General features: G+C 33.6%; 5 protein-coding genes, 1 long non-coding RNA gene and 1 pseudogene across 15 annotated transcripts; 4 read left to right on the top strand and 3 right to left on the bottom strand.

The window, feature by feature from the left end:
- Window positions 1–140: 140 nt before the first annotated feature.
- On the bottom strand, window positions 141–4,982 carry LOC117211515 (annotated as a pseudogene).
- Window positions 848–1,887, top strand: LOC117211516. The gene is made up of 2 exons (XR_004488265.1): window positions 848–1,046; window positions 1,764–1,887. It is a non-coding gene; the product is annotated as an uncharacterized LOC117211516 (long non-coding RNA).
- Window positions 4,983–5,361: 379 nt separating the features above from the next.
- On the top strand, window positions 5,362–9,822 carry LOC117211506. Of its 2 annotated transcripts, XM_033455459.1 has the most exons (4): window positions 5,362–5,861; window positions 7,041–7,586; window positions 8,128–9,198; window positions 9,289–9,822. In XM_033455459.1, exons 2-4 carry the CDS (start codon window positions 7,509–7,511, stop codon window positions 9,670–9,672), a joined length of 1,533 nt encoding a protein of 510 aa, XP_033311350.1. In that variant the 5' UTR covers window positions 5,362–5,861; window positions 7,041–7,508; the 3' UTR covers window positions 9,673–9,822. The 2 variants fall into 2 exon arrangements, with proteins under 2 accessions (XP_033311350.1, XP_033311349.1); XM_033455458.1 differs by lacking the exon at window positions 5,362–5,861 and having other exon boundaries at window positions 6,630–7,586.
- A 47-nt stretch (window positions 9,823–9,869) lies between these two features.
- LOC117211505 (cell division cycle protein 23 homolog) lies at window positions 9,870–12,332 on the bottom strand. Of its 2 annotated transcripts, XM_033455455.1 has the most exons (7): window positions 12,046–12,332; window positions 11,301–11,962; window positions 11,042–11,221; window positions 10,801–10,965; window positions 10,483–10,729; window positions 10,150–10,411; window positions 9,870–10,076 (listed from the first exon to the last, which is right to left on the bottom strand). In XM_033455455.1, the coding sequence occupies exons 1-7, from the start codon at window positions 12,144–12,146 to the stop codon at window positions 9,966–9,968; spliced, it is 1,728 nt and encodes a 575-aa protein (XP_033311346.1). In that variant the 5' UTR covers window positions 12,147–12,332; the 3' UTR covers window positions 9,870–9,965. The 2 variants fall into 2 exon arrangements, with proteins under 2 accessions (XP_033311346.1, XP_033311348.1); XM_033455457.1 differs by lacking the exon at window positions 9,870–10,076 and having other exon boundaries at window positions 10,254–10,394.
- Window positions 12,333–12,466: 134 nt separating this feature from the next.
- LOC117211511 (ultraviolet-B receptor UVR8) lies at window positions 12,467–14,669 on the top strand. 7 transcript variants are annotated; one of them, XM_033455469.1, is made up of 7 exons: window positions 12,467–12,705; window positions 13,014–13,581; window positions 13,678–13,902; window positions 13,981–14,133; window positions 14,206–14,354; window positions 14,447–14,481; window positions 14,546–14,657. In XM_033455469.1, exons 1-6 carry the CDS (start codon window positions 12,682–12,684, stop codon window positions 14,465–14,467), a joined length of 1,140 nt encoding a protein of 379 aa, XP_033311360.1. In that variant the 5' UTR covers window positions 12,467–12,681; the 3' UTR covers window positions 14,468–14,481; window positions 14,546–14,657. The 7 variants fall into 7 exon arrangements, with proteins under 7 accessions (XP_033311360.1, XP_033311362.1, XP_033311359.1 ...); XM_033455471.1 differs by having other exon boundaries at window positions 14,476–14,481; XM_033455468.1 differs by having other exon boundaries at window positions 14,447–14,663.
- On the top strand, window positions 14,564–16,629 carry LOC117211512 (protein FAM92A-A). 2 transcript variants are annotated; one of them, XM_033455474.1, is made up of 9 exons: window positions 14,564–14,704; window positions 14,788–14,889; window positions 14,993–15,121; window positions 15,207–15,387; window positions 15,482–15,706; window positions 15,839–15,871; window positions 15,988–16,155; window positions 16,244–16,351; window positions 16,423–16,629. In XM_033455474.1, the coding sequence occupies exons 1-9, from the start codon at window positions 14,673–14,675 to the stop codon at window positions 16,540–16,542; spliced, it is 1,098 nt and encodes a 365-aa protein (XP_033311365.1). In that variant the 5' UTR covers window positions 14,564–14,672; the 3' UTR covers window positions 16,543–16,629. The 2 variants fall into 2 exon arrangements, with proteins under 2 accessions (XP_033311365.1, XP_033311366.1); XM_033455475.1 differs by lacking the exon at window positions 15,839–15,871.
- LOC117211514 (heat shock factor-binding protein 1) lies at window positions 16,626–17,645 on the bottom strand. The gene is made up of 3 exons (XM_033455477.1): window positions 17,245–17,645; window positions 17,085–17,151; window positions 16,626–16,882 (listed from the first exon to the last, which is right to left on the bottom strand). The coding sequence occupies exons 1-3, from the start codon at window positions 17,341–17,343 to the stop codon at window positions 16,794–16,796; spliced, it is 255 nt and encodes an 84-aa protein (XP_033311368.1). The 5' UTR covers window positions 17,344–17,645; the 3' UTR covers window positions 16,626–16,793.
- Window positions 17,646–17,751: the final 106 nt, after the last annotated feature.

Raw genomic sequence — 17,751 nt, forward strand, 5'->3', positions numbered from 1 at the left:
TTAAACAATGTTCTATCGCGTAATCCTGTACAGCGTAACTGTCCTTCCAAAACCGTCCGTCGATAGCAAAGTTTCGACTACGAGTAAACGATTTGGAGAACGACCCGGGCAGGTCGATATATCACGATCCAATCTTCCAATTCAATCCTTGTCCGACTGGGAATTCTCGGGATTGCTATTCTGTTGGGAATTTTGTTTAATTATGTTAACTAAAGTATCTAACCTGGTGGGGCGCGCAATTTGTAAAACCATATGCGCTTCCTCTAAAATTAGGAGCCCATTATGTGCGTCGCTCGCAGACAGATTATGCGCTAATATTACGTGACGTCTCCAAGCCGCATGCGTAGGAAGAACCTAAAAATCATTGCATTTACCTCGTACTTTATCGGATATTATAGTCGCTATCTACATACGCACCTGTAAACACCATTTGCAGTTTAAGGACGGCGAAATCGTGTGCACGGCTTTGATGTGCCTTCGACGAAAACCCCAACTCGTGTACGCTCTATCACAGAACGGACACGGAAATGGTGGATACGCTGTGACGCCATTGACGGTCTCTTCGGGGAATTCTGAATTGCCAGCGGTGCCAGGGCAAGTTGGAAATACGGAATGCAGAACTCTTGCATCTCGTTCCACGAGAATGTTTGATGTAGATTCCTGTTGATCGGGCATCGATTCCGAATACAAATGATTCGGCAAGTGAAGTTCGTCCGAGTGTCGGTAAGTATTCCAAGGTGGAGTTCGATCAAGGTCAATGGGAAATCTCGCGCGCGTTTCTGGCTCGGACGAAGGAGTCGAAGTCTCTCGTGCGTCGGCGATTACGGTTACATTCGGCTTCGATGATCCTGCAAGTAATTCCAGTCCGCGACTTCAAATTTTCTTCACTCAGTTCGAGATATTTGTCTGTCTTCGTCAGTCAACGGAACCAATTGAAAGGAATTCGAGCAAGGATCTTGTCGGTTCATCTAGGATCTCTCTTTTTTTCTTTCTTTGGGAAATGGATAATCTTCGAATGGATGAAGGATGCGATGAATTAACTCATAGTATGACCAACGTTCGTTCTTCTTATAATTAGTTCATTCTTCTCCAAGTCTTTGCGAATGTACGTTTAAACGCGCAAATTATCCGAGAAAGACACCAAGTAGAAAATCTAATAGTCCGTACATATAATATATGTATGTACAGAGGAAAACAGGAATATCGGGAAATGACGAGACAATTAAAAATGTAAAATAGGTTTATTTGCAACCAGTCGTTTTCGTGTATGTGTGTATTTTGTCTACAATCGCATAGATTTAAATAACAGTCAACTCGAAGCATTTCGTACCTTCTCAAGATCAAACGAGAAAAAAACAGAAAGATAACAAATAAATGGGAAAACCAGATTTATGTGTTCGTTTGATTCAAAATAAACGATAGAATAAGATTGTGTGCTATCGATAGCTGCGAATCGTTTGCGTGAAGTTTCGTCACGGCATATTAAACGCCTTAAACATCGTAAAAGCATATCTTATATTACTACTTCCATCGTAATAGTTTCGACGTATTCGTCTTTTTTAAAGTCGTCAATAATGCGAAGCGCAATTATGCACGCACGCGTATATAGTGTGTACGAAGGTAAACGTAAGCACCTTCACCTATGTATCCATCTACGCGCGTACAATAACAAATGTGATCTTAGTCGTCGCGTTTTTGAGCGTAAAAAACTCTGCGGAGTCCTTACGACACGACGCGATTACTATTAATATCGTGTTATGTAGATCGTCTACGGCGAGAGTGCACATCTGCGTGAACATTGTAAATGGAGAATTGGAAGGAATGTTGCGTTGCACAACGTACGAGATGCAAGGTACAAAGAAAAAGAGAATCAAAGGAATCAAAAAATGGAACGATCGACTTCCTCAGCCGTGAAACAAGTCTCCGGAGCACGCGTTGCGTGATCGTTATCAGAACGAAAGACAATGGTAAAAAATAAAATTAGTGTAAAATTACTCGATCATTTGCCCCGTGAAAACAAACGTGAAGCATATATATAAGTAGTTGGACCATGCCTAGAATGCTTCCCGTTCCTCTACTCTTTCTTTGAACACATTCTACTTTTTCGTGCCATTTTCTCGCTCCACCTACTCGCATCCTTCTTTAAAAAGAAAGGATATGGAAACGTTCGAGGCGATCTAAGATGATCCTAGATGATCTTAGACAATCGAAACGACGAATCAGTGATAGAAACACTTCATTCTAGCCAGTGAAAACGTTTCCGTTTTACCCCTGACCTGAAACGCCCTAGTCATTGAGTATAAACCGACCGCCTTTGGAATAGATACCTCTTCAAACCCCTATTGCTAGTATCGATTTTAGTTACGCAATTTTTCCAAGTTTCCTCCCATTCCACGCTATTAGGTGCAATACCACTAAAGTGCAGCAAAACTTCTCTTATCAAATGTATTTTGTTACTATCGAACTGCTGTTTTCCCATCTTGCCGTTTACGTTACAAAGAATCCTCTCCTCCGGGGTAAAAAGGATCTTCATAAGGTCACAGGCCAAATGATCCATTGGTCGAGAGGATGCCCACGTTGAGATTATCTCCGGACTCGGCAGAAGATCGGCGTAAGGTAGTTGCTGATACGCGTATAGCAGTGGCTTCACGTCCGAGAATCCAGTTAGGCCGGATAACCCAGATAAACCGGAAATGTCTTCAGCAGGGCTGTTCCCAGACCCTGCCACACACATCAGAGCACAGCCTGCTTTAGACACGGATCCCCCTGACGCGTGAATTGCAGCGTACCGAACAATCAAGCAAATTCGACCAGGTTCGTTAATGTCGCGTTAAACGATCGATCGCGTATCATTCCATTTGTCTTCTCCGTCACGCATGCACAGATAGTTTTACGCGTAAACGTAGAACAAGATCTAGATGACGTTTTTGAGTACTAGAAGCCAGGACTTTTCGTAATAAACTACGTAAATATACTAATAAACGAGACCATTCAATTATTTCTTTCTCCTCTCTTTCGTTTAGTCACCTGTTGAACTAGATAACTTGACGTTATTTACGCCTTGACCTCTAGTTTCTCCAATCGTACAATTTTTATTTACGCATATATGTGTTTATTTACTATCTACACACGTTCCCATTTCCACTATGAGTTTGCTTGTAACATCGAACGAAATAAAAAGAAATGAAAGAAATACGTGTCACACCAATGTGGATAATAAAGCAGAAGTGACGATCAAAGCTAACTCAACGATTTGAAAAAGCATCGAAAACGAGTATGCACCTAATTTGAATGAGATACTCGAACATACACAATATGAAATTTTTATCAATCAAATTATAAATTCTATCATACACCCTAACATACATTTTCCAATATTAACCATAATGAATCGATTTATGAACTGAATTTTACCAACACGTACGCATTGAAATGTATACATTGCCCTATTCTTCTCTAATTTATAAAATTTGTACACATATCATACAGTTTACCATGAGATATGAGATTGAATGCAATTATAAAATACATAGACATATATAATATCACAATATACACAAATTGTGCAAGATAAATATAACATATTCTTAAAATAACGTGCATATGATTATGTCTACTACTATTATCTATAAAGCGATATCGTAATTTCATATATGTATACTACTAACCTTGACTCCCAACGAGTTGCCCTGTGTCTAACCTTTCTGTTGGGTCCTTGTCCGTTGCAGATTGTTTTTGAGAATCTTCTAGCACAGTTTCTAATGGTTCTATCTGAAACACAATTCATTCAACTTTATTTCATATATTCGATTAATCATTACTGCTTAAAAAATATTATTAGTATAATATACAACCAACCTTCATTTCTAAACGATGATATATCGGATTTTGCATATTTTTCTGCAATAAATAATCTCCCTCTTTGCCACTCTGTTCACTGGTCGTAGATTCATCCGTACTCTCTACTTGCGATACTTTAGGTGTCAGTGCTGATTCTAATATAGAATTCTGATGTTTGTTTAATTTTTGTTTTTTTTTTGGAGTTTCTTCCTTGGCAGTAGCTGCTCCTTCTTCCACCGCTTGTTCCAATTCCACTAATCTTTTATAAGATTCCTTAGCAAATATATCCCCTCCCGAAAGACCACGAATTTGCAGTGTCTCTGCAGCTTTTAAAAGCGCTGGCAAATTCTTTTGCTCGATATTTACTTCTCCTTTATATATAAATATAAGTAAGGCTTCTAGTTCGCTAAAGTGCACATCTTGAAGTATTATGACTGGATGTTGACAAGGGTTTGTCTATAATGCAAAAAAGATCAAAAAAGTAATATTTTTATTAAACTGTAACACGATCATTGGTAAAATTCACGTGACAGTTAATCAAGACAAGTTCGAAATAAAATTCGTATTGTTCAAGATACGATAACCTCAAATGTTGTGCATTATTGTTTAAGGAATTTTTTCGTTACATCTTACTGATTAAATAGATTAACAAAGAATTTTACCCAACGATAAAACGACTGCCAAAACGTTAACGAAATCATAAATGTGAAGTAAAGAATATAGAAAACTAACCTGGAAAACTTTTTTAAAGAATGGACTACTTGCTGAGAGAATCACTTTGTGAGCAGTAAGACACTGTCCATCACTTGCCAATGTCACATCTACTAAACCTTCCTCTTCCCAGAGACTTTCGAAACTCGTTGCTATGTTGTTTAAAAAACTGTTCCATTTTAGACATATTTGATTTGACATCTCGCGAACAGAAAGTGTCAATTCTGTCAAAATGTTATCACCGTGTCCTGAACTATTCGATATCTCTGCACGTCAATGACTATTACTATTCAACGACGGGAGCAACGTTGACGACGATAATAAGAATAACAACGACGACGTTGACGACAACGACCGCGATGTAACAGCAGTGGTGCCAGGCACGCACAAACATCCTTGGCACTGGGTTGGGAGAACACAGTCAATATGGCCGCCTGCTCTATTGAATTGCGCGCGAGCTTAGAAACGTTCTTCGAAACGCTATACATTTTCTATTATTTATTTGTATGTAAAATGGCCAATATCCTGTGTATAAAGAAAATAAATTTTAGACACAATATTTTTAAAAATAATTTAGTACATATAGCAAAAATATTTTTATTGAAATTTTATTACAAGATAAACGTAATAATCGTATTTAAAAAATGATACGTAAGCATAGTTAAATTATATCAAAGCAGCAATGAAAAGTGCGTGTTTTTGTATTGCGTGCATACATACATTCAAGTGTATAGGTGTGCACGACCATTAATTTTCGCGTGCGTGCAGACATATTCATGCATGCATTCAAGTATGCGTGCGTACATTCTCGCGTGTCTATATGCTTGCGTGAGTTTGTATCCTATAACAGTATTCCGTAATTGTTAAAGTTCTACCTTTACGTATCTCACGTAATAAAGTTATAGTAGTAGTTCCATAAAGTAACCGCTTAAAAAATAATTTGAAAAACATCAAGATTTTAAAGCTGTAATCTTCGATAAAATCTAATTTATCTTCTAATTTGTTTTCATCACATTCATCAAACGCAAAAGTAATAATAATAACAATGCGCGTAACAAGTTAAGATAATGACGAAAAAAATATAAGTAAAAACATTGACGCAACGGAGTACGCAACACGTAAAGACGATGATTCATCAATGAATGGAAAACCAGTCAAAATAGTTACTGGTTAAAAAATAAAAACTCAATCAAGTTCGGTCCTGTCACGAAGGAGAACTATGGATAGGCGTGGGTCGCTTTAGAAAAACATGCTTATCCCATTTTATACCTGATTGAACAATAACCCTAAGGAACATCTCGACTTGAAAAGTATGTTGTAGTATTTAAGAGCCTTGATGGTAAAGCAGAAATGCTTAATTTTATGACAGTTCCTTGGGATTATTGCGGCCTGACTAATTATACTTGCGCAGCTAATAGCCGTCTTGGCCGAGGGATGGAGTCTGGTTTATTACACATTTAGACAATTTATTAATTAGACAGTCCTCGGACGTAACAAATAATAATAATAACATTTATTCGTAATTAATTGCAAAGAATATTATTTTGTACATGTTACATATTAAAAGAGTACTCCAGAAGACGGAGTTGAAAAATAATAATATTATAATATAATAGTATACTATACTATAATACAGAAGGGGGAGTTGAAAAATAATAATATTACAATATAATACTATACTATACTATAATACAGAAGGGGGAGTTGAAAAATAATAATATTATAATATAATAGTATACTATACTATAATACAGAAGGGGGAGTTGAAAAATAATAATATTACAATATAATACTATACTATACTATAATACAGAAGGGGGAGTTGAAAAATAATAATATTATAATATAATAGTATACTATACTATAATACAGAAGGGGGAGTTGAAAAATAATAATATTATAATATAATAGTATACTATACTATAATACAGAAGGGGAGTTGAAAAATAATAATATTATAATATAATACTATACTATACTATAATACAGAAGGGGGAGTTGAAAAATAATAATATTATAATATAATAGTATACTATACTATAATACAGAAGGGGGAGTTGAAAAATAATAATAATATAATAATACTAAATAAAGAAATAACATAAATAAATGAAAAAAGAAAATAATAAGATGGAATATACGATCGGCGATTAATGATTACGGATCGCGTTGGAAGCTGATACTGAAATTGTCAAATATTTAGAGCGGTAGAATTATTTGAAATATTTATTTTAATTAATTAATTATTTTCGTAAAATTAAATTTTCAAAGTCATCTTCTTTACATTTAAGGAAATACAAACCTCTTGCCATAACGGTAATTTCGTCGTCGAAGGATGAAATACCTGGGAGTGTAAAATTAAGAACAAGCAAATCTTAAGAACAAGTTTATTACATTCAATTTTATTCTTAACCCTCAGCCCTCGATCCTAAACTTTCAAAAGACCCAAACAGGTCAGGTTGTTAAGTGTGAGTTTTCTTTTGTTCTAGTTATATTCTTCGCCTCTACATAATGGGACGTCTGCTCACTCGATGAATATTTATGGATAACAAATGACCTCGACTGAGAAAATTTAATAAATTTTCCTAATCTGTGTACTTGTTATAAAATGCAGGTAGAGCTCGGTCTGCTTAAGGTGTCTAATAATAAACGGTAAGGTATCGAGGGGACCTGACTGCGGAGAGGTACAAATGTTACAATTGAGACTTGGCAAGGGATAATTACCCCCGAATTTTAATTTTTCTACAAATATTTTCCTAGGCAACTGATTGGTCGACCAATCAGGAAGCAGAATACCGGCACATCCTTGGTACAAAAGTTCGCGCTTAAATTTTTCACTTCATTTGCAGTTCCTCAGGTGTAGTGAAGACCTAGCATGTACCTCAGACTCAACTAAATTTTGAAACGATACTTTTGCCAATAGTAATATAAGAACATAACAAGACGAGTGTAATACAATGACAGTTATCAAGTCAGGGGAAAATAAAAGCACATGTGTACGAAGAGGCGAATGTCAGTGCTCTCATATTGATAACGTAAGTACTATTGCTTGAAAAAAGTGGGAAAGAAAAAAAGCCAAATGTATTAGTATCTGTCTGTGCAATATTATTTTCTAGAAGAATTAAGTAGAAGCAATTTCATTAAGATATTTGTTGCTTGAGACAGTAAAGTAATTGAACGGTGTCTGGTACATCATGACGTCATTTTGTAGATAAACAAATACTAATTAAGTTTCAAATTATCTAAATTTTAACAATATTTACGTAATGATAAATTCCTTTGATGCTTGAAGAAACGCTCACTTTCGACAAGATTATCTCGCGTAGAGTTCGAGCGAAATTCACCAATTGTATTTCATCACACGACTGACTTTTAATATCTATGCACAATATAATGATCAACATTTTATAGTTTTGCGCTTACGCACGTCAATGTTTGGGTACACATCAAGTGTTTTCTCATATTGCACGCATTATCATAAAACACGTATTTAGAACACTACAGAATTTGCTCAACATATTTAACAAGTAATTCCAATAAATCATATGAGTTAGTACGGTTTTATCATTTTTACAGCAAACTGTATCGAGTGTACAGGAGTCAACAAAATCTATGGCCAGAGACAGCGGCCACAATCTTCAACAAGTATCAATAAAAGATTCAACACTAACGAAAGAAAACATGATCATAAGATCAATGAAATGTTTACGTTTGTTGAAAGATGTTATCATAGAAAATGGTATCAAATGCACCTTTTATCTTTTATGCTTCCATCTATTTAATGCAATTTCTCGGATACTTCCTGATTCCAAGGAACACATGGAACCTCAAAATGCGGAGAAAGATTCTGATTCTTCCAGAAATCAATCGAGCAACGGTAGTAATGAGACAACAAATATGCCAATAAACTACGAAAACATTGACAGCTGTATATCGCACACTGCTTTGAAAAAGCCTATGAATATATCAACTGAGAAACATAGTTTTAACAAAACGCAGTTCCCGATAAATATATCTCAAGATACCGAACTGTTTGCAAATAAGCGAAGTAATGTTGTTCGAAATAAATTTCTGAAATCGTATACTCAAAAACAACGCAGCAATTTCTGCGCGAATAAAGGAAATAATGCACAAATCTTTAATCAAAAATTCACTTCTTCCGATAGCATGCATTCGTCATCTTCGTTTCCTAGGTCTTTCACACCCTACAAATACAGAAAATCAAACCAAACTAATTTCGTTTACAATGGAGAAGACAGCCAATTTTCTAATAATTCCCCAACTAGACCTTGGTTAAAAAAGAACGAAACAAAACAAAGGAAGGAACTATCCATCAAATTTACTCCTACTAATGAAAAGGAAAACTTTATATTTGATGAAGAGAGGAACAAAAAGCACCCGGAACAGAGAAACGAAAAGAAAACACAAGAAGGCAATTTCCGACGACATGATCCGACTAAATACAAATCGCATTACTCAAGAATAATCGTGAGAAGTAAAAAATCAAAACAAAATAATCTGAAGTATAAAGAAATGGGTACGCAAACAGATAGCACCTTTTCGACGGATAAGGCTGTTCAAATGGTTTCAGTCGGAACGATGTGGCCTGAACAAGAAATTTACGAAAATGCAACTCACAAATCTCAGGTTAAATTACAATTACTATTTGATTTCCCTTATAATCATTCTATCATATAAACTAAACGTCCTAACATGATATTAATTTTTTCTCTCCAGGATGAAGATACGGACCAGAAAATAAATTATATGGATTATATACTAGAGAATCAAAGAACGGCCGAAAAATTGTTATTATCCATACATGAACAACTTTTGTCGCACAATGCACCGTTTTCATCGATAGATTCCAATGAACACACATGTGCAGCCCCTGATAGCAATATCGCAGCGAATCGATGGTCCACAAAATTTACTAATAGCATAAATACCTCGGAAACACCTACTCGTACTTCTCCTGATTTTTCTGAAGTATCACATTCGTCGTCTTCTTCTACTGATAATGCTGGATATATACTGCTGCCTTCCGTAAAAGATGAGTATATCCCGAAGTTTTGTATCAGACCAGCGAAGGTTACACCGCCAGCGCCCTCACCTATCTGACATCCTCATTATGATCATCCCGAACTTGTACAACTACCTACTTACAGTAATTCATCAAACAACTTATATTAAATATAATTGTAGAATAATTATAATATTCTAGAAAGTAATTGCTATCTGTAATACTCTTGTCACAAGAAAATTTGTATGTTTATATGAAAATTATACAATAAATGAAAATTTATGAAAAAAGTCGATGATTTAATCGTACAATATTTATTAAAAATATATACAACATATAAACTGAAAGTTTAAGTAAACTTAGAGAATTAAAAAATATCTTTCTCTGTATCTTACGGCGTAGGCATAAATGACAAATTCATCGGCGATAACTGACTTCCTGGTGTAGCATCTGCTCTTTCCCCTTGTTCGATAACCGGGTCTGTTTCATTCATATCTTCCACCTGTAATAGATACAATATTAAAAATTTGTTAACACTGAATGAATGTAAGATATCATAAATATTCTATAATTACCACCATCGAATGTTCAAATTTTCCCCTCTTTTGTGCAATCGTTCTTAGCAATGCTTTAGCTTCTTCTTTTGTCTCGTCAAATTGCAAACATTTCTGAGCATAATGATTAGCATGGTCCAATTGTTCTCGTTTTAAATGATACTGCGTTAAATATTTGTATGCATGGCTTAAATCAGTTCTATCCGCATTTATAAATTCATCCATCACAAAATCCGTATACGCTGCTGCTGCATGATCATGTTCACCTAATTTTTCATATAACCTACAGTGTATTAAAGCATATTTCAATTTTAACACATTTCGCAATAAAAAATGTTGAACTTTAATACATACGTGGCTAATTTCAGCAATGCCATTCCTTCGATATCACCAACATTGCATGCTTTATAATAACATTTTAACGCGTCTTGTATTTTATTTTGTTTCTCATATGCTTCTCCTAATGCCTGTACCATTCTACTATCATGTGGCCTTAGTAATTGAGCCTGTTTATAATAATACAGTGCATAGAACGGCATTTTTAAAATTTCATATGTCTGACCCAAACCGTACCATGCTCTGTAATCCCGCTTATTGACTTCTATATAAAAAAATGGGCAAATAAATAGATGCTCGTATTTCATTTTATACGTACATACAGATAATACATACCAATAGCTTGTCTATAGCTATGAATAGCACCATTGGTATTTCTCATTTCCATAAACTCATGACCAAGTAATGTCCAAGCAGAAAGATATTGTGGATTTAATTTTAATGCTCTATGGAAATACATCGATGCTTTTTGATGATCTCCTCTTAAACTATAATAATTTCCTAAAAGATACTGCTTTAATTAAACAGCAAACTAGTAAATCTATAACTTTTTTATATTAAAATACGATAAACTTACCTACTATGCAACATGTTTCTAACCTGTATTTATCAATTTCTGTTGCTCTGTGAGCTAAATATGCCAGCTCAACTTTCATTTCTTTCACATAGAGGATATTAGAATATGTATCCATATTGTCTAAACAATAAGGATCTGCTTTTATTATCCTCTTAAATGTTTCTATAGCATTATCAACATCTAAAATGATAATATTATAATGTAACAGGCCATAATAGTTAAAGTCCTTGTTAACAATTTGATTGAGAAGTTGATTTACCTCTTCTGTAGTTTACAGTCATTGCAGTTTGAGCAAGTACGTAACCATTTTTTGCAAACCCCATTGATTGTAATTCGTAATATAATGCTAAACCCTCATCTATTAATTGCAGTTCTAAATACATATGAGCCATAAAAAAATGCTTCATCCAATGATTAGGTAAGCACAAATTTTCAAGCTTCTCCCTGTCAGTGATTAAAGAAGCTAATTCTAACCAAGATCCCCAATGCATGGGTTGCTTATGCGTTGCATCAACCAGCACATCCATGGCTTCCCTGGTAAGTTGTAATTTTTTTAAAGTTACACCAAAAAGATAAAGACTAAAACCATCAAGTTTATTTGCCAGGTGATCTTTTCTTAAGTCAGCACATAACAATCTTAAACTTTCGTTTTTCAAAGGATCTGGAGGCACCACTGTCATGTCATCTATTTTTTTCTTTTCGCCTGATAAATAGCGAGAATACAGATGTAAAAATCGAACTTTTGATGTTTTACACTGCTCGGTGAAATAGGCAGCTCTATCATATTCTTTCAAATCAAAATAAGTTTTTGCTAAAATATACGTGTCTTCCTCTTCGCTTGTCTCTGATAAATACAAGTCAACAGTAGTGTCATGTATATTTAATTTAACATCTTTCAAGGAATAACTTAATTCTGCTAGCCTATAAAGATAGCATATTTTTGATCCTTCCTATAGTAATGGAATAAAGATTTTACTTAAATTTATATCAGGAACTGTACATACCATTTTGTGGTATGTAATAATCCGCGTTGGGAACATTCATTTATCGCGCGCAAAAGATCGGTTTTAACCTCCTTAATATCAAACTTTATCGATTCTTCCATTGTATATGTTCCATCAGTACTTTACCCAATGTTATGATCAGCAAAATTTATTAAAAAATGATTTTGTACATATCATGGAAAGAATTTATGTTTGTATAAACAAAACTAATAAGTTAAACAAGAAATCTGTATGCTTTAGGTTTTGCCGCCACCTATATCGTATGTCCTATGATGAAAATACATTCAGTCATAGACGAGACATAGTGTAGATCACTTACGCAATTACAATCTTTTATCAGCTAACAACACACTCTTACCACATTAGTGTCATCTCCAACCTTACCGATCTAATGTACATACAGACGAGATATGCTGAATATAATTCATTAATTTACTACTTTAAATTGTAGAGGGCAGAGAAAAACTCGATATTTCAGTTCCTATGACTTATGACACAAAATTCCACAAAATGATAGGTCTATTTTATGTTTTATCCGTGCTTCAGTGTACAATTATCTATTTTTTAGTTTATTCATTTTTTGGTTGGGTGTTTTAATATATTAATAAGTAACAATTTCCAGACATAATTATAGCAATGTCCTATTCCTTAATGTCGTGGGTAATGTAATAAGTTATTTTTATCGCATGTGCTCATAATGGTTTCATTTTAAATATAAGTAAGACTCTGTCTTATATTCATAGAAAATATTACTTTTTCTATATTCACATATTCAAATAGTATTTTCATGAATAATAATATCAATATGATCTGATATTTCTAAAATAAGATATTGTACGCGTGCACTTGTGCTATTAGAAAATACTATTTACGATCGATAAAACAAGATTTGAACGGAAATCTTACTTCTGAGCGGGAATATTTTAAACAAAAATATCGAAATCAAACGAAACTAATACTTATTATAGGGTGCTAATTCTCACGGCCAACTTGGACAAGGAATTGAGTCGGAAGAGTGTGTTTTACCATGTGAAGTTGATTTATCAAAGTGCTCCCTAGAACCGAAAAAAATAAAAAAAATAGTTGGCGGTGCTGGTCACACGTTAATTTTAGATGATTCCGGTCGCGTTTATTCTTGCGGTTGGAACAATAAAGGACAAGTAGGCTTTCCGACGAAGGATAGTATTTTATCATTTCGAGAATTAAATGAAAAATTGAAGAATAAGGTTATCGTGGATATAGCGTGCGGCTGGGATTGTTCCGCTGCGTTAACAATAGAAGGCACTTTACTCCTGTGGGGCTCGAATCGTTTCGGTCAATTAGGAAAACATCCGAACAGTCTTCAATGGACACACGAACCCTTCGAAGTTGTAACTGGTCGAAAAATTAAAGGAATTTCAATGGGTTTAAGACACACTGCCCTACTAACAGAAGATTGTAAAATTTTAGTAGCAGGAACAGGTAGCAAAGGGCAGTTAGGATTAAGCTTCTCGAATAGTAAGGGATCTTTAAATGCAGCATATAGTTTTACAGAAGGTAAATGTACTTAGATATAAAAGAATTAAGAGAAACATGTTTTCACAATGTAAACAAAGATTATTGGATTTAAATTGGATTAATGGATTTAAATAGTTTTAACGTTATCGGACATCGAGAGCGTCAGTTGTGGTCAATACCATACAATCGCGGTAGCGAAAGATGGAAATATTTATGCATTTGGTGATAATAAATACGGGCAATTAGGATTAAATACAGATGCATGTCCAAAAACATTCATTCCAATAAAACTATCGGATGTTCAGTTTAAATTGCCAATTAATATGTACAGTGGTTGGTCGCATGTAATTGTATTAAATGGTAATACTATTTCACAACTTAATTAACACAATACATACATATTTTCAAAATCTGATTGCTTTGTTAGTTTACTATTAGATAATAACATTTTTTGTTGGGGCCGAAATACATATGGGCAGTTAGGTATTATAAAACTCGAAAAGCCATCAATTTGGAAAGCTACGCGGATCGAAAATCTTCCGAAAGTGCATCGAGTTTCTGCTGGCTCAGAACATAATGTTGCATTAACTGGTATACACATAATAACTAACAGAAACAAAAAAAAAACTTGATGAAAATCAAATTTTATTTATAACATTTTAGAGAATGGGGAAATTTTATGTTGGGGTTGGAACGAACACGGAAATTGTGGAAATGGTCATACGAAAGATGTAAAATTTCCGGAACAACTGGTCCTGCCCTACAATTACACAGGAATTCTTATCGGAAGTGGTGCAGCTCATTCATTTGCAGTAATAAAGACTATTTTATAAGAAATAATGACAATAAAAACAAGATATTTTTTAGTAATTTTTCCGCTTTTCCCCTTCCTAAAAACATATAGAAAATTTGTAATTCTACTTAAATGTACAGTTAAAGGTAAGCAAAAGCCAGGTAGATCGATGAGAGTATATACATACTCAAAAGTCGACCTCACCTGTAGGGATAATGCACCACCTGCCAGTAGTAAACTATCGGTGGGGTATCCATACGGACGTAGCAATGGAACCTTCCATATGAAGATCGATTGATTCAAATAAAAAAAAAGTTGCGAAATGATATAGAACAAAATGTTACGTTCAAGATCTCAAAGCAGCATTTGGTACATATTTTCAATTATTTATATTTACACAAACTTCAGTTTGCATTGAGATTCATATTTATAATTTTATTACATTTATTCAGGGAACAAGAAGCAAAGTTTGTACAAGATCGAATATCCAACGTAGAGAAACATTTTGCAGAATTATGCTCAACATTTGCAGCATATACAAGAAAAGCTGCTAGGTTTGTACATAACAACGGCTTCTATTGATCTTGTACATATCGATTATTTCTCTTCTATGGTACTTTATCTTTCTGTGTATAAATTTATGTAATGTACCTTTAGATTACGCGATAAAGGAGATGAAATAGCAAAAATTATCGAAACTTACGCTCAATCGGAAACGATAAATCAATCATTATCTAACGGATTAACAAACTTTTCTGCAACTTTGTCAGTAATTGGGGATTATAGGTGGGTATTTTCTTGTTGAATCACAGAGACAAAAAAGATTAATTTTACTGTTTAAATTATCACAACTTTTATTCGTTATTTTTAGGGACGCTAAAGTGCAGAGATTTGATGCCAAAATAATTTCTCCACTTTCTCAATACGCGACAATCTGCAAACACGCTCGCGATGACGTAAAAAATACATTTACAACACGCGATAAAGAATTGACAAGAAAAAGACATCTAGATAGGCTTAGGGAACGAAATCCTAGAAACAGACAGATGATTGTATCCTTACATTCAATTTCAATGCATTTAACTAATTACATTTAGGCAGTGTTAAAAAATTACAATTATTTTAAATTCTTAAAAATCAACATAGTCTCAAGCCGAATCTGAGCTCATGAAAGCTTCTGTTGAAGTTTCAAGAGTTGTTAAAGGTTTAGAAGAACAAATCGACGCATTCGAAAAGCGGAAATTGCATGATCTGAAAACTGTACTTTTAGATTTTATTATCATTGAACTAAGTTTTCATGCAAAAACTCTTGAATTACTGACAAAAGGTTACCAGGATATTGCAGAAATCGATGAAGTTAAAGATTTAGAGGTAGGCCACCTTTTGCTTAAATAATATTCATAGTCTAATGTAAAAAAATATTTTTCACATATTTATGTTGGATCTGTTGTATAGTCTTGAAATTACCTTAAATTAGTATTATTTTCTGATACTTACTCGCAGGACTTTCAAATAATAAGAGGAAACATGAATGGGGTAATTTTTTTATTCCACTAGTTATTGAGTATTAACTTGTCATATAAATTATTAAAATATAAGTAGAGAAATATGTTTCTACCCTTTAAATTAATTAGAGCAATGATTAATTCCAGGAATTTCGTGAAGTAATGCATATACCCGATTCTATTGCGAGATTGCCTACCGTTGGACGAACTTCATTTCGGCAGTCTTATTCACTTACCAATTTGGCAAGTCGTTTCATGTCTTCGCCCGCAAATTCTCAGAAATTAGCTAATCATGCAGTCGAATCTACCTCGATTGTTAGTATAAATCAATCATCATTGTATACCAGTATGTTATAATTCAATGCAAATGCTTACGCTATAACTGCAATGGATATTTTTGTAGGATTCTGCAAAGTCGAGCTTAAAGACAAACTCTTCAGAATCTGTACAGATTGAGGAATTTAGAGATAGTTCAGAAGAAACAGAGTCTGAATCTGCTAAAGAGAAACCTGTGAGAACCAGGCATAAATCTATGTAATTCTAAATAATCTATTATCTCCAAAATATTTTGTTCAATTCTAGATTGAATTGCAAGCTAATTCTGGATATAAGGATTCAACAAGACTTATTGTCAAAACAATACCACCAATTCCTGTATATCAAAAATTTCTAACAATGCCTATGATGATCAAGCATGGGTGATCTAATAGTATTTATCTAGCACTGAAATGTATTGTATATTTTTACTTACAAACAGAAAGGAAATAAAATATGCATTATACCACTACATTATTGCAAAAAAGTCATTTTATTGTTTTAATGATCAAAAATTCATACCAATAATATACAAATACCGTTCTTGTATAATAATATTTGTTAGTATAGTATAATATATGTTATATGTAAAAGATCTCTTTGTTTCTATATCAAAATTAATAATATAATAAATACAATCATTTGTCACCTCCTTCTACACCAGCTTGTGTCATCAAATCTGTAATATTCTTTTCTAAATCGTCTATTCTGTTTCCCATTTCATCTAGTATTTTGTATTAAGGATATTTATAATATTATTTATGAAAACGTTAAATAAACTCCCTTAAATAAACTGTTTTTCACACATGTAATAATTTGTATTTTCTTAGCAGAAAAATTATGCTTATAAAAATATACACTTTAATGCACACTTTATTTTTGAGGTTATCTAAGAAAATGCATCTTAAGCAACTAATAAAAAAGGATATTTTTTCCAAGAATTTGATCTGACATTGTTTGAAATTTCCCTTGCATATTCTGTAATAGTGTTTGTACCTAAAATATACAAAAAATATAAACAAGAATAGACAGTCACATTATGGAAATATTAATAGAGAGTATCACAATAATGAATTATGTCATACTCACATACTCCGTCAATTCTTGCATATTTTTTGGTTCAGCACTATTACCTATTCCATAATTATCAGTATCCTCAGTTTTATGATCTTGTTTAATATCTGCCATTCCTAAACGATTTGTATTTATTCAATCTCGCTTCACAGTGGGATGAGCTTTGTTCTTTCGAATAGTTCTGTCAAGCGCATGCGAAGATTTTCTATCAACTGATACTTTTGCTACGTACAATGCAAATTATCGAAACATCGATTTAACAAATGTAAATAAAATATCATTTTTCGATCAAACTTTTAATGTGACTCAGACACGATTCCTTTCTTACTATTTCTTTCGTACTCTATTCAAATAAATGATTCTATTGGTGGAAATTAAGAGAAGGGGAAGGTTCCTCCCATCCTTGTTTGATAGTGTAAACATAAAAGCGCATACGTATGAAACGCTTGGTGTTTGCAAATTAACATTGTAATATACGATAATATAGTTGTTATTCGCAGTGTTAAAAAATTAAGAAGAAAA

The sequence above is a fragment of the Bombus bifarius genome, unplaced genomic scaffold (assembly GCF_011952205.1).
Source record: "Bombus bifarius isolate JDL3187 unplaced genomic scaffold, Bbif_JDL3187 scf7180000008239, whole genome shotgun sequence".
Taxonomy (NCBI): Eukaryota; Metazoa; Arthropoda; class Insecta; order Hymenoptera; family Apidae; genus Bombus; species Bombus bifarius.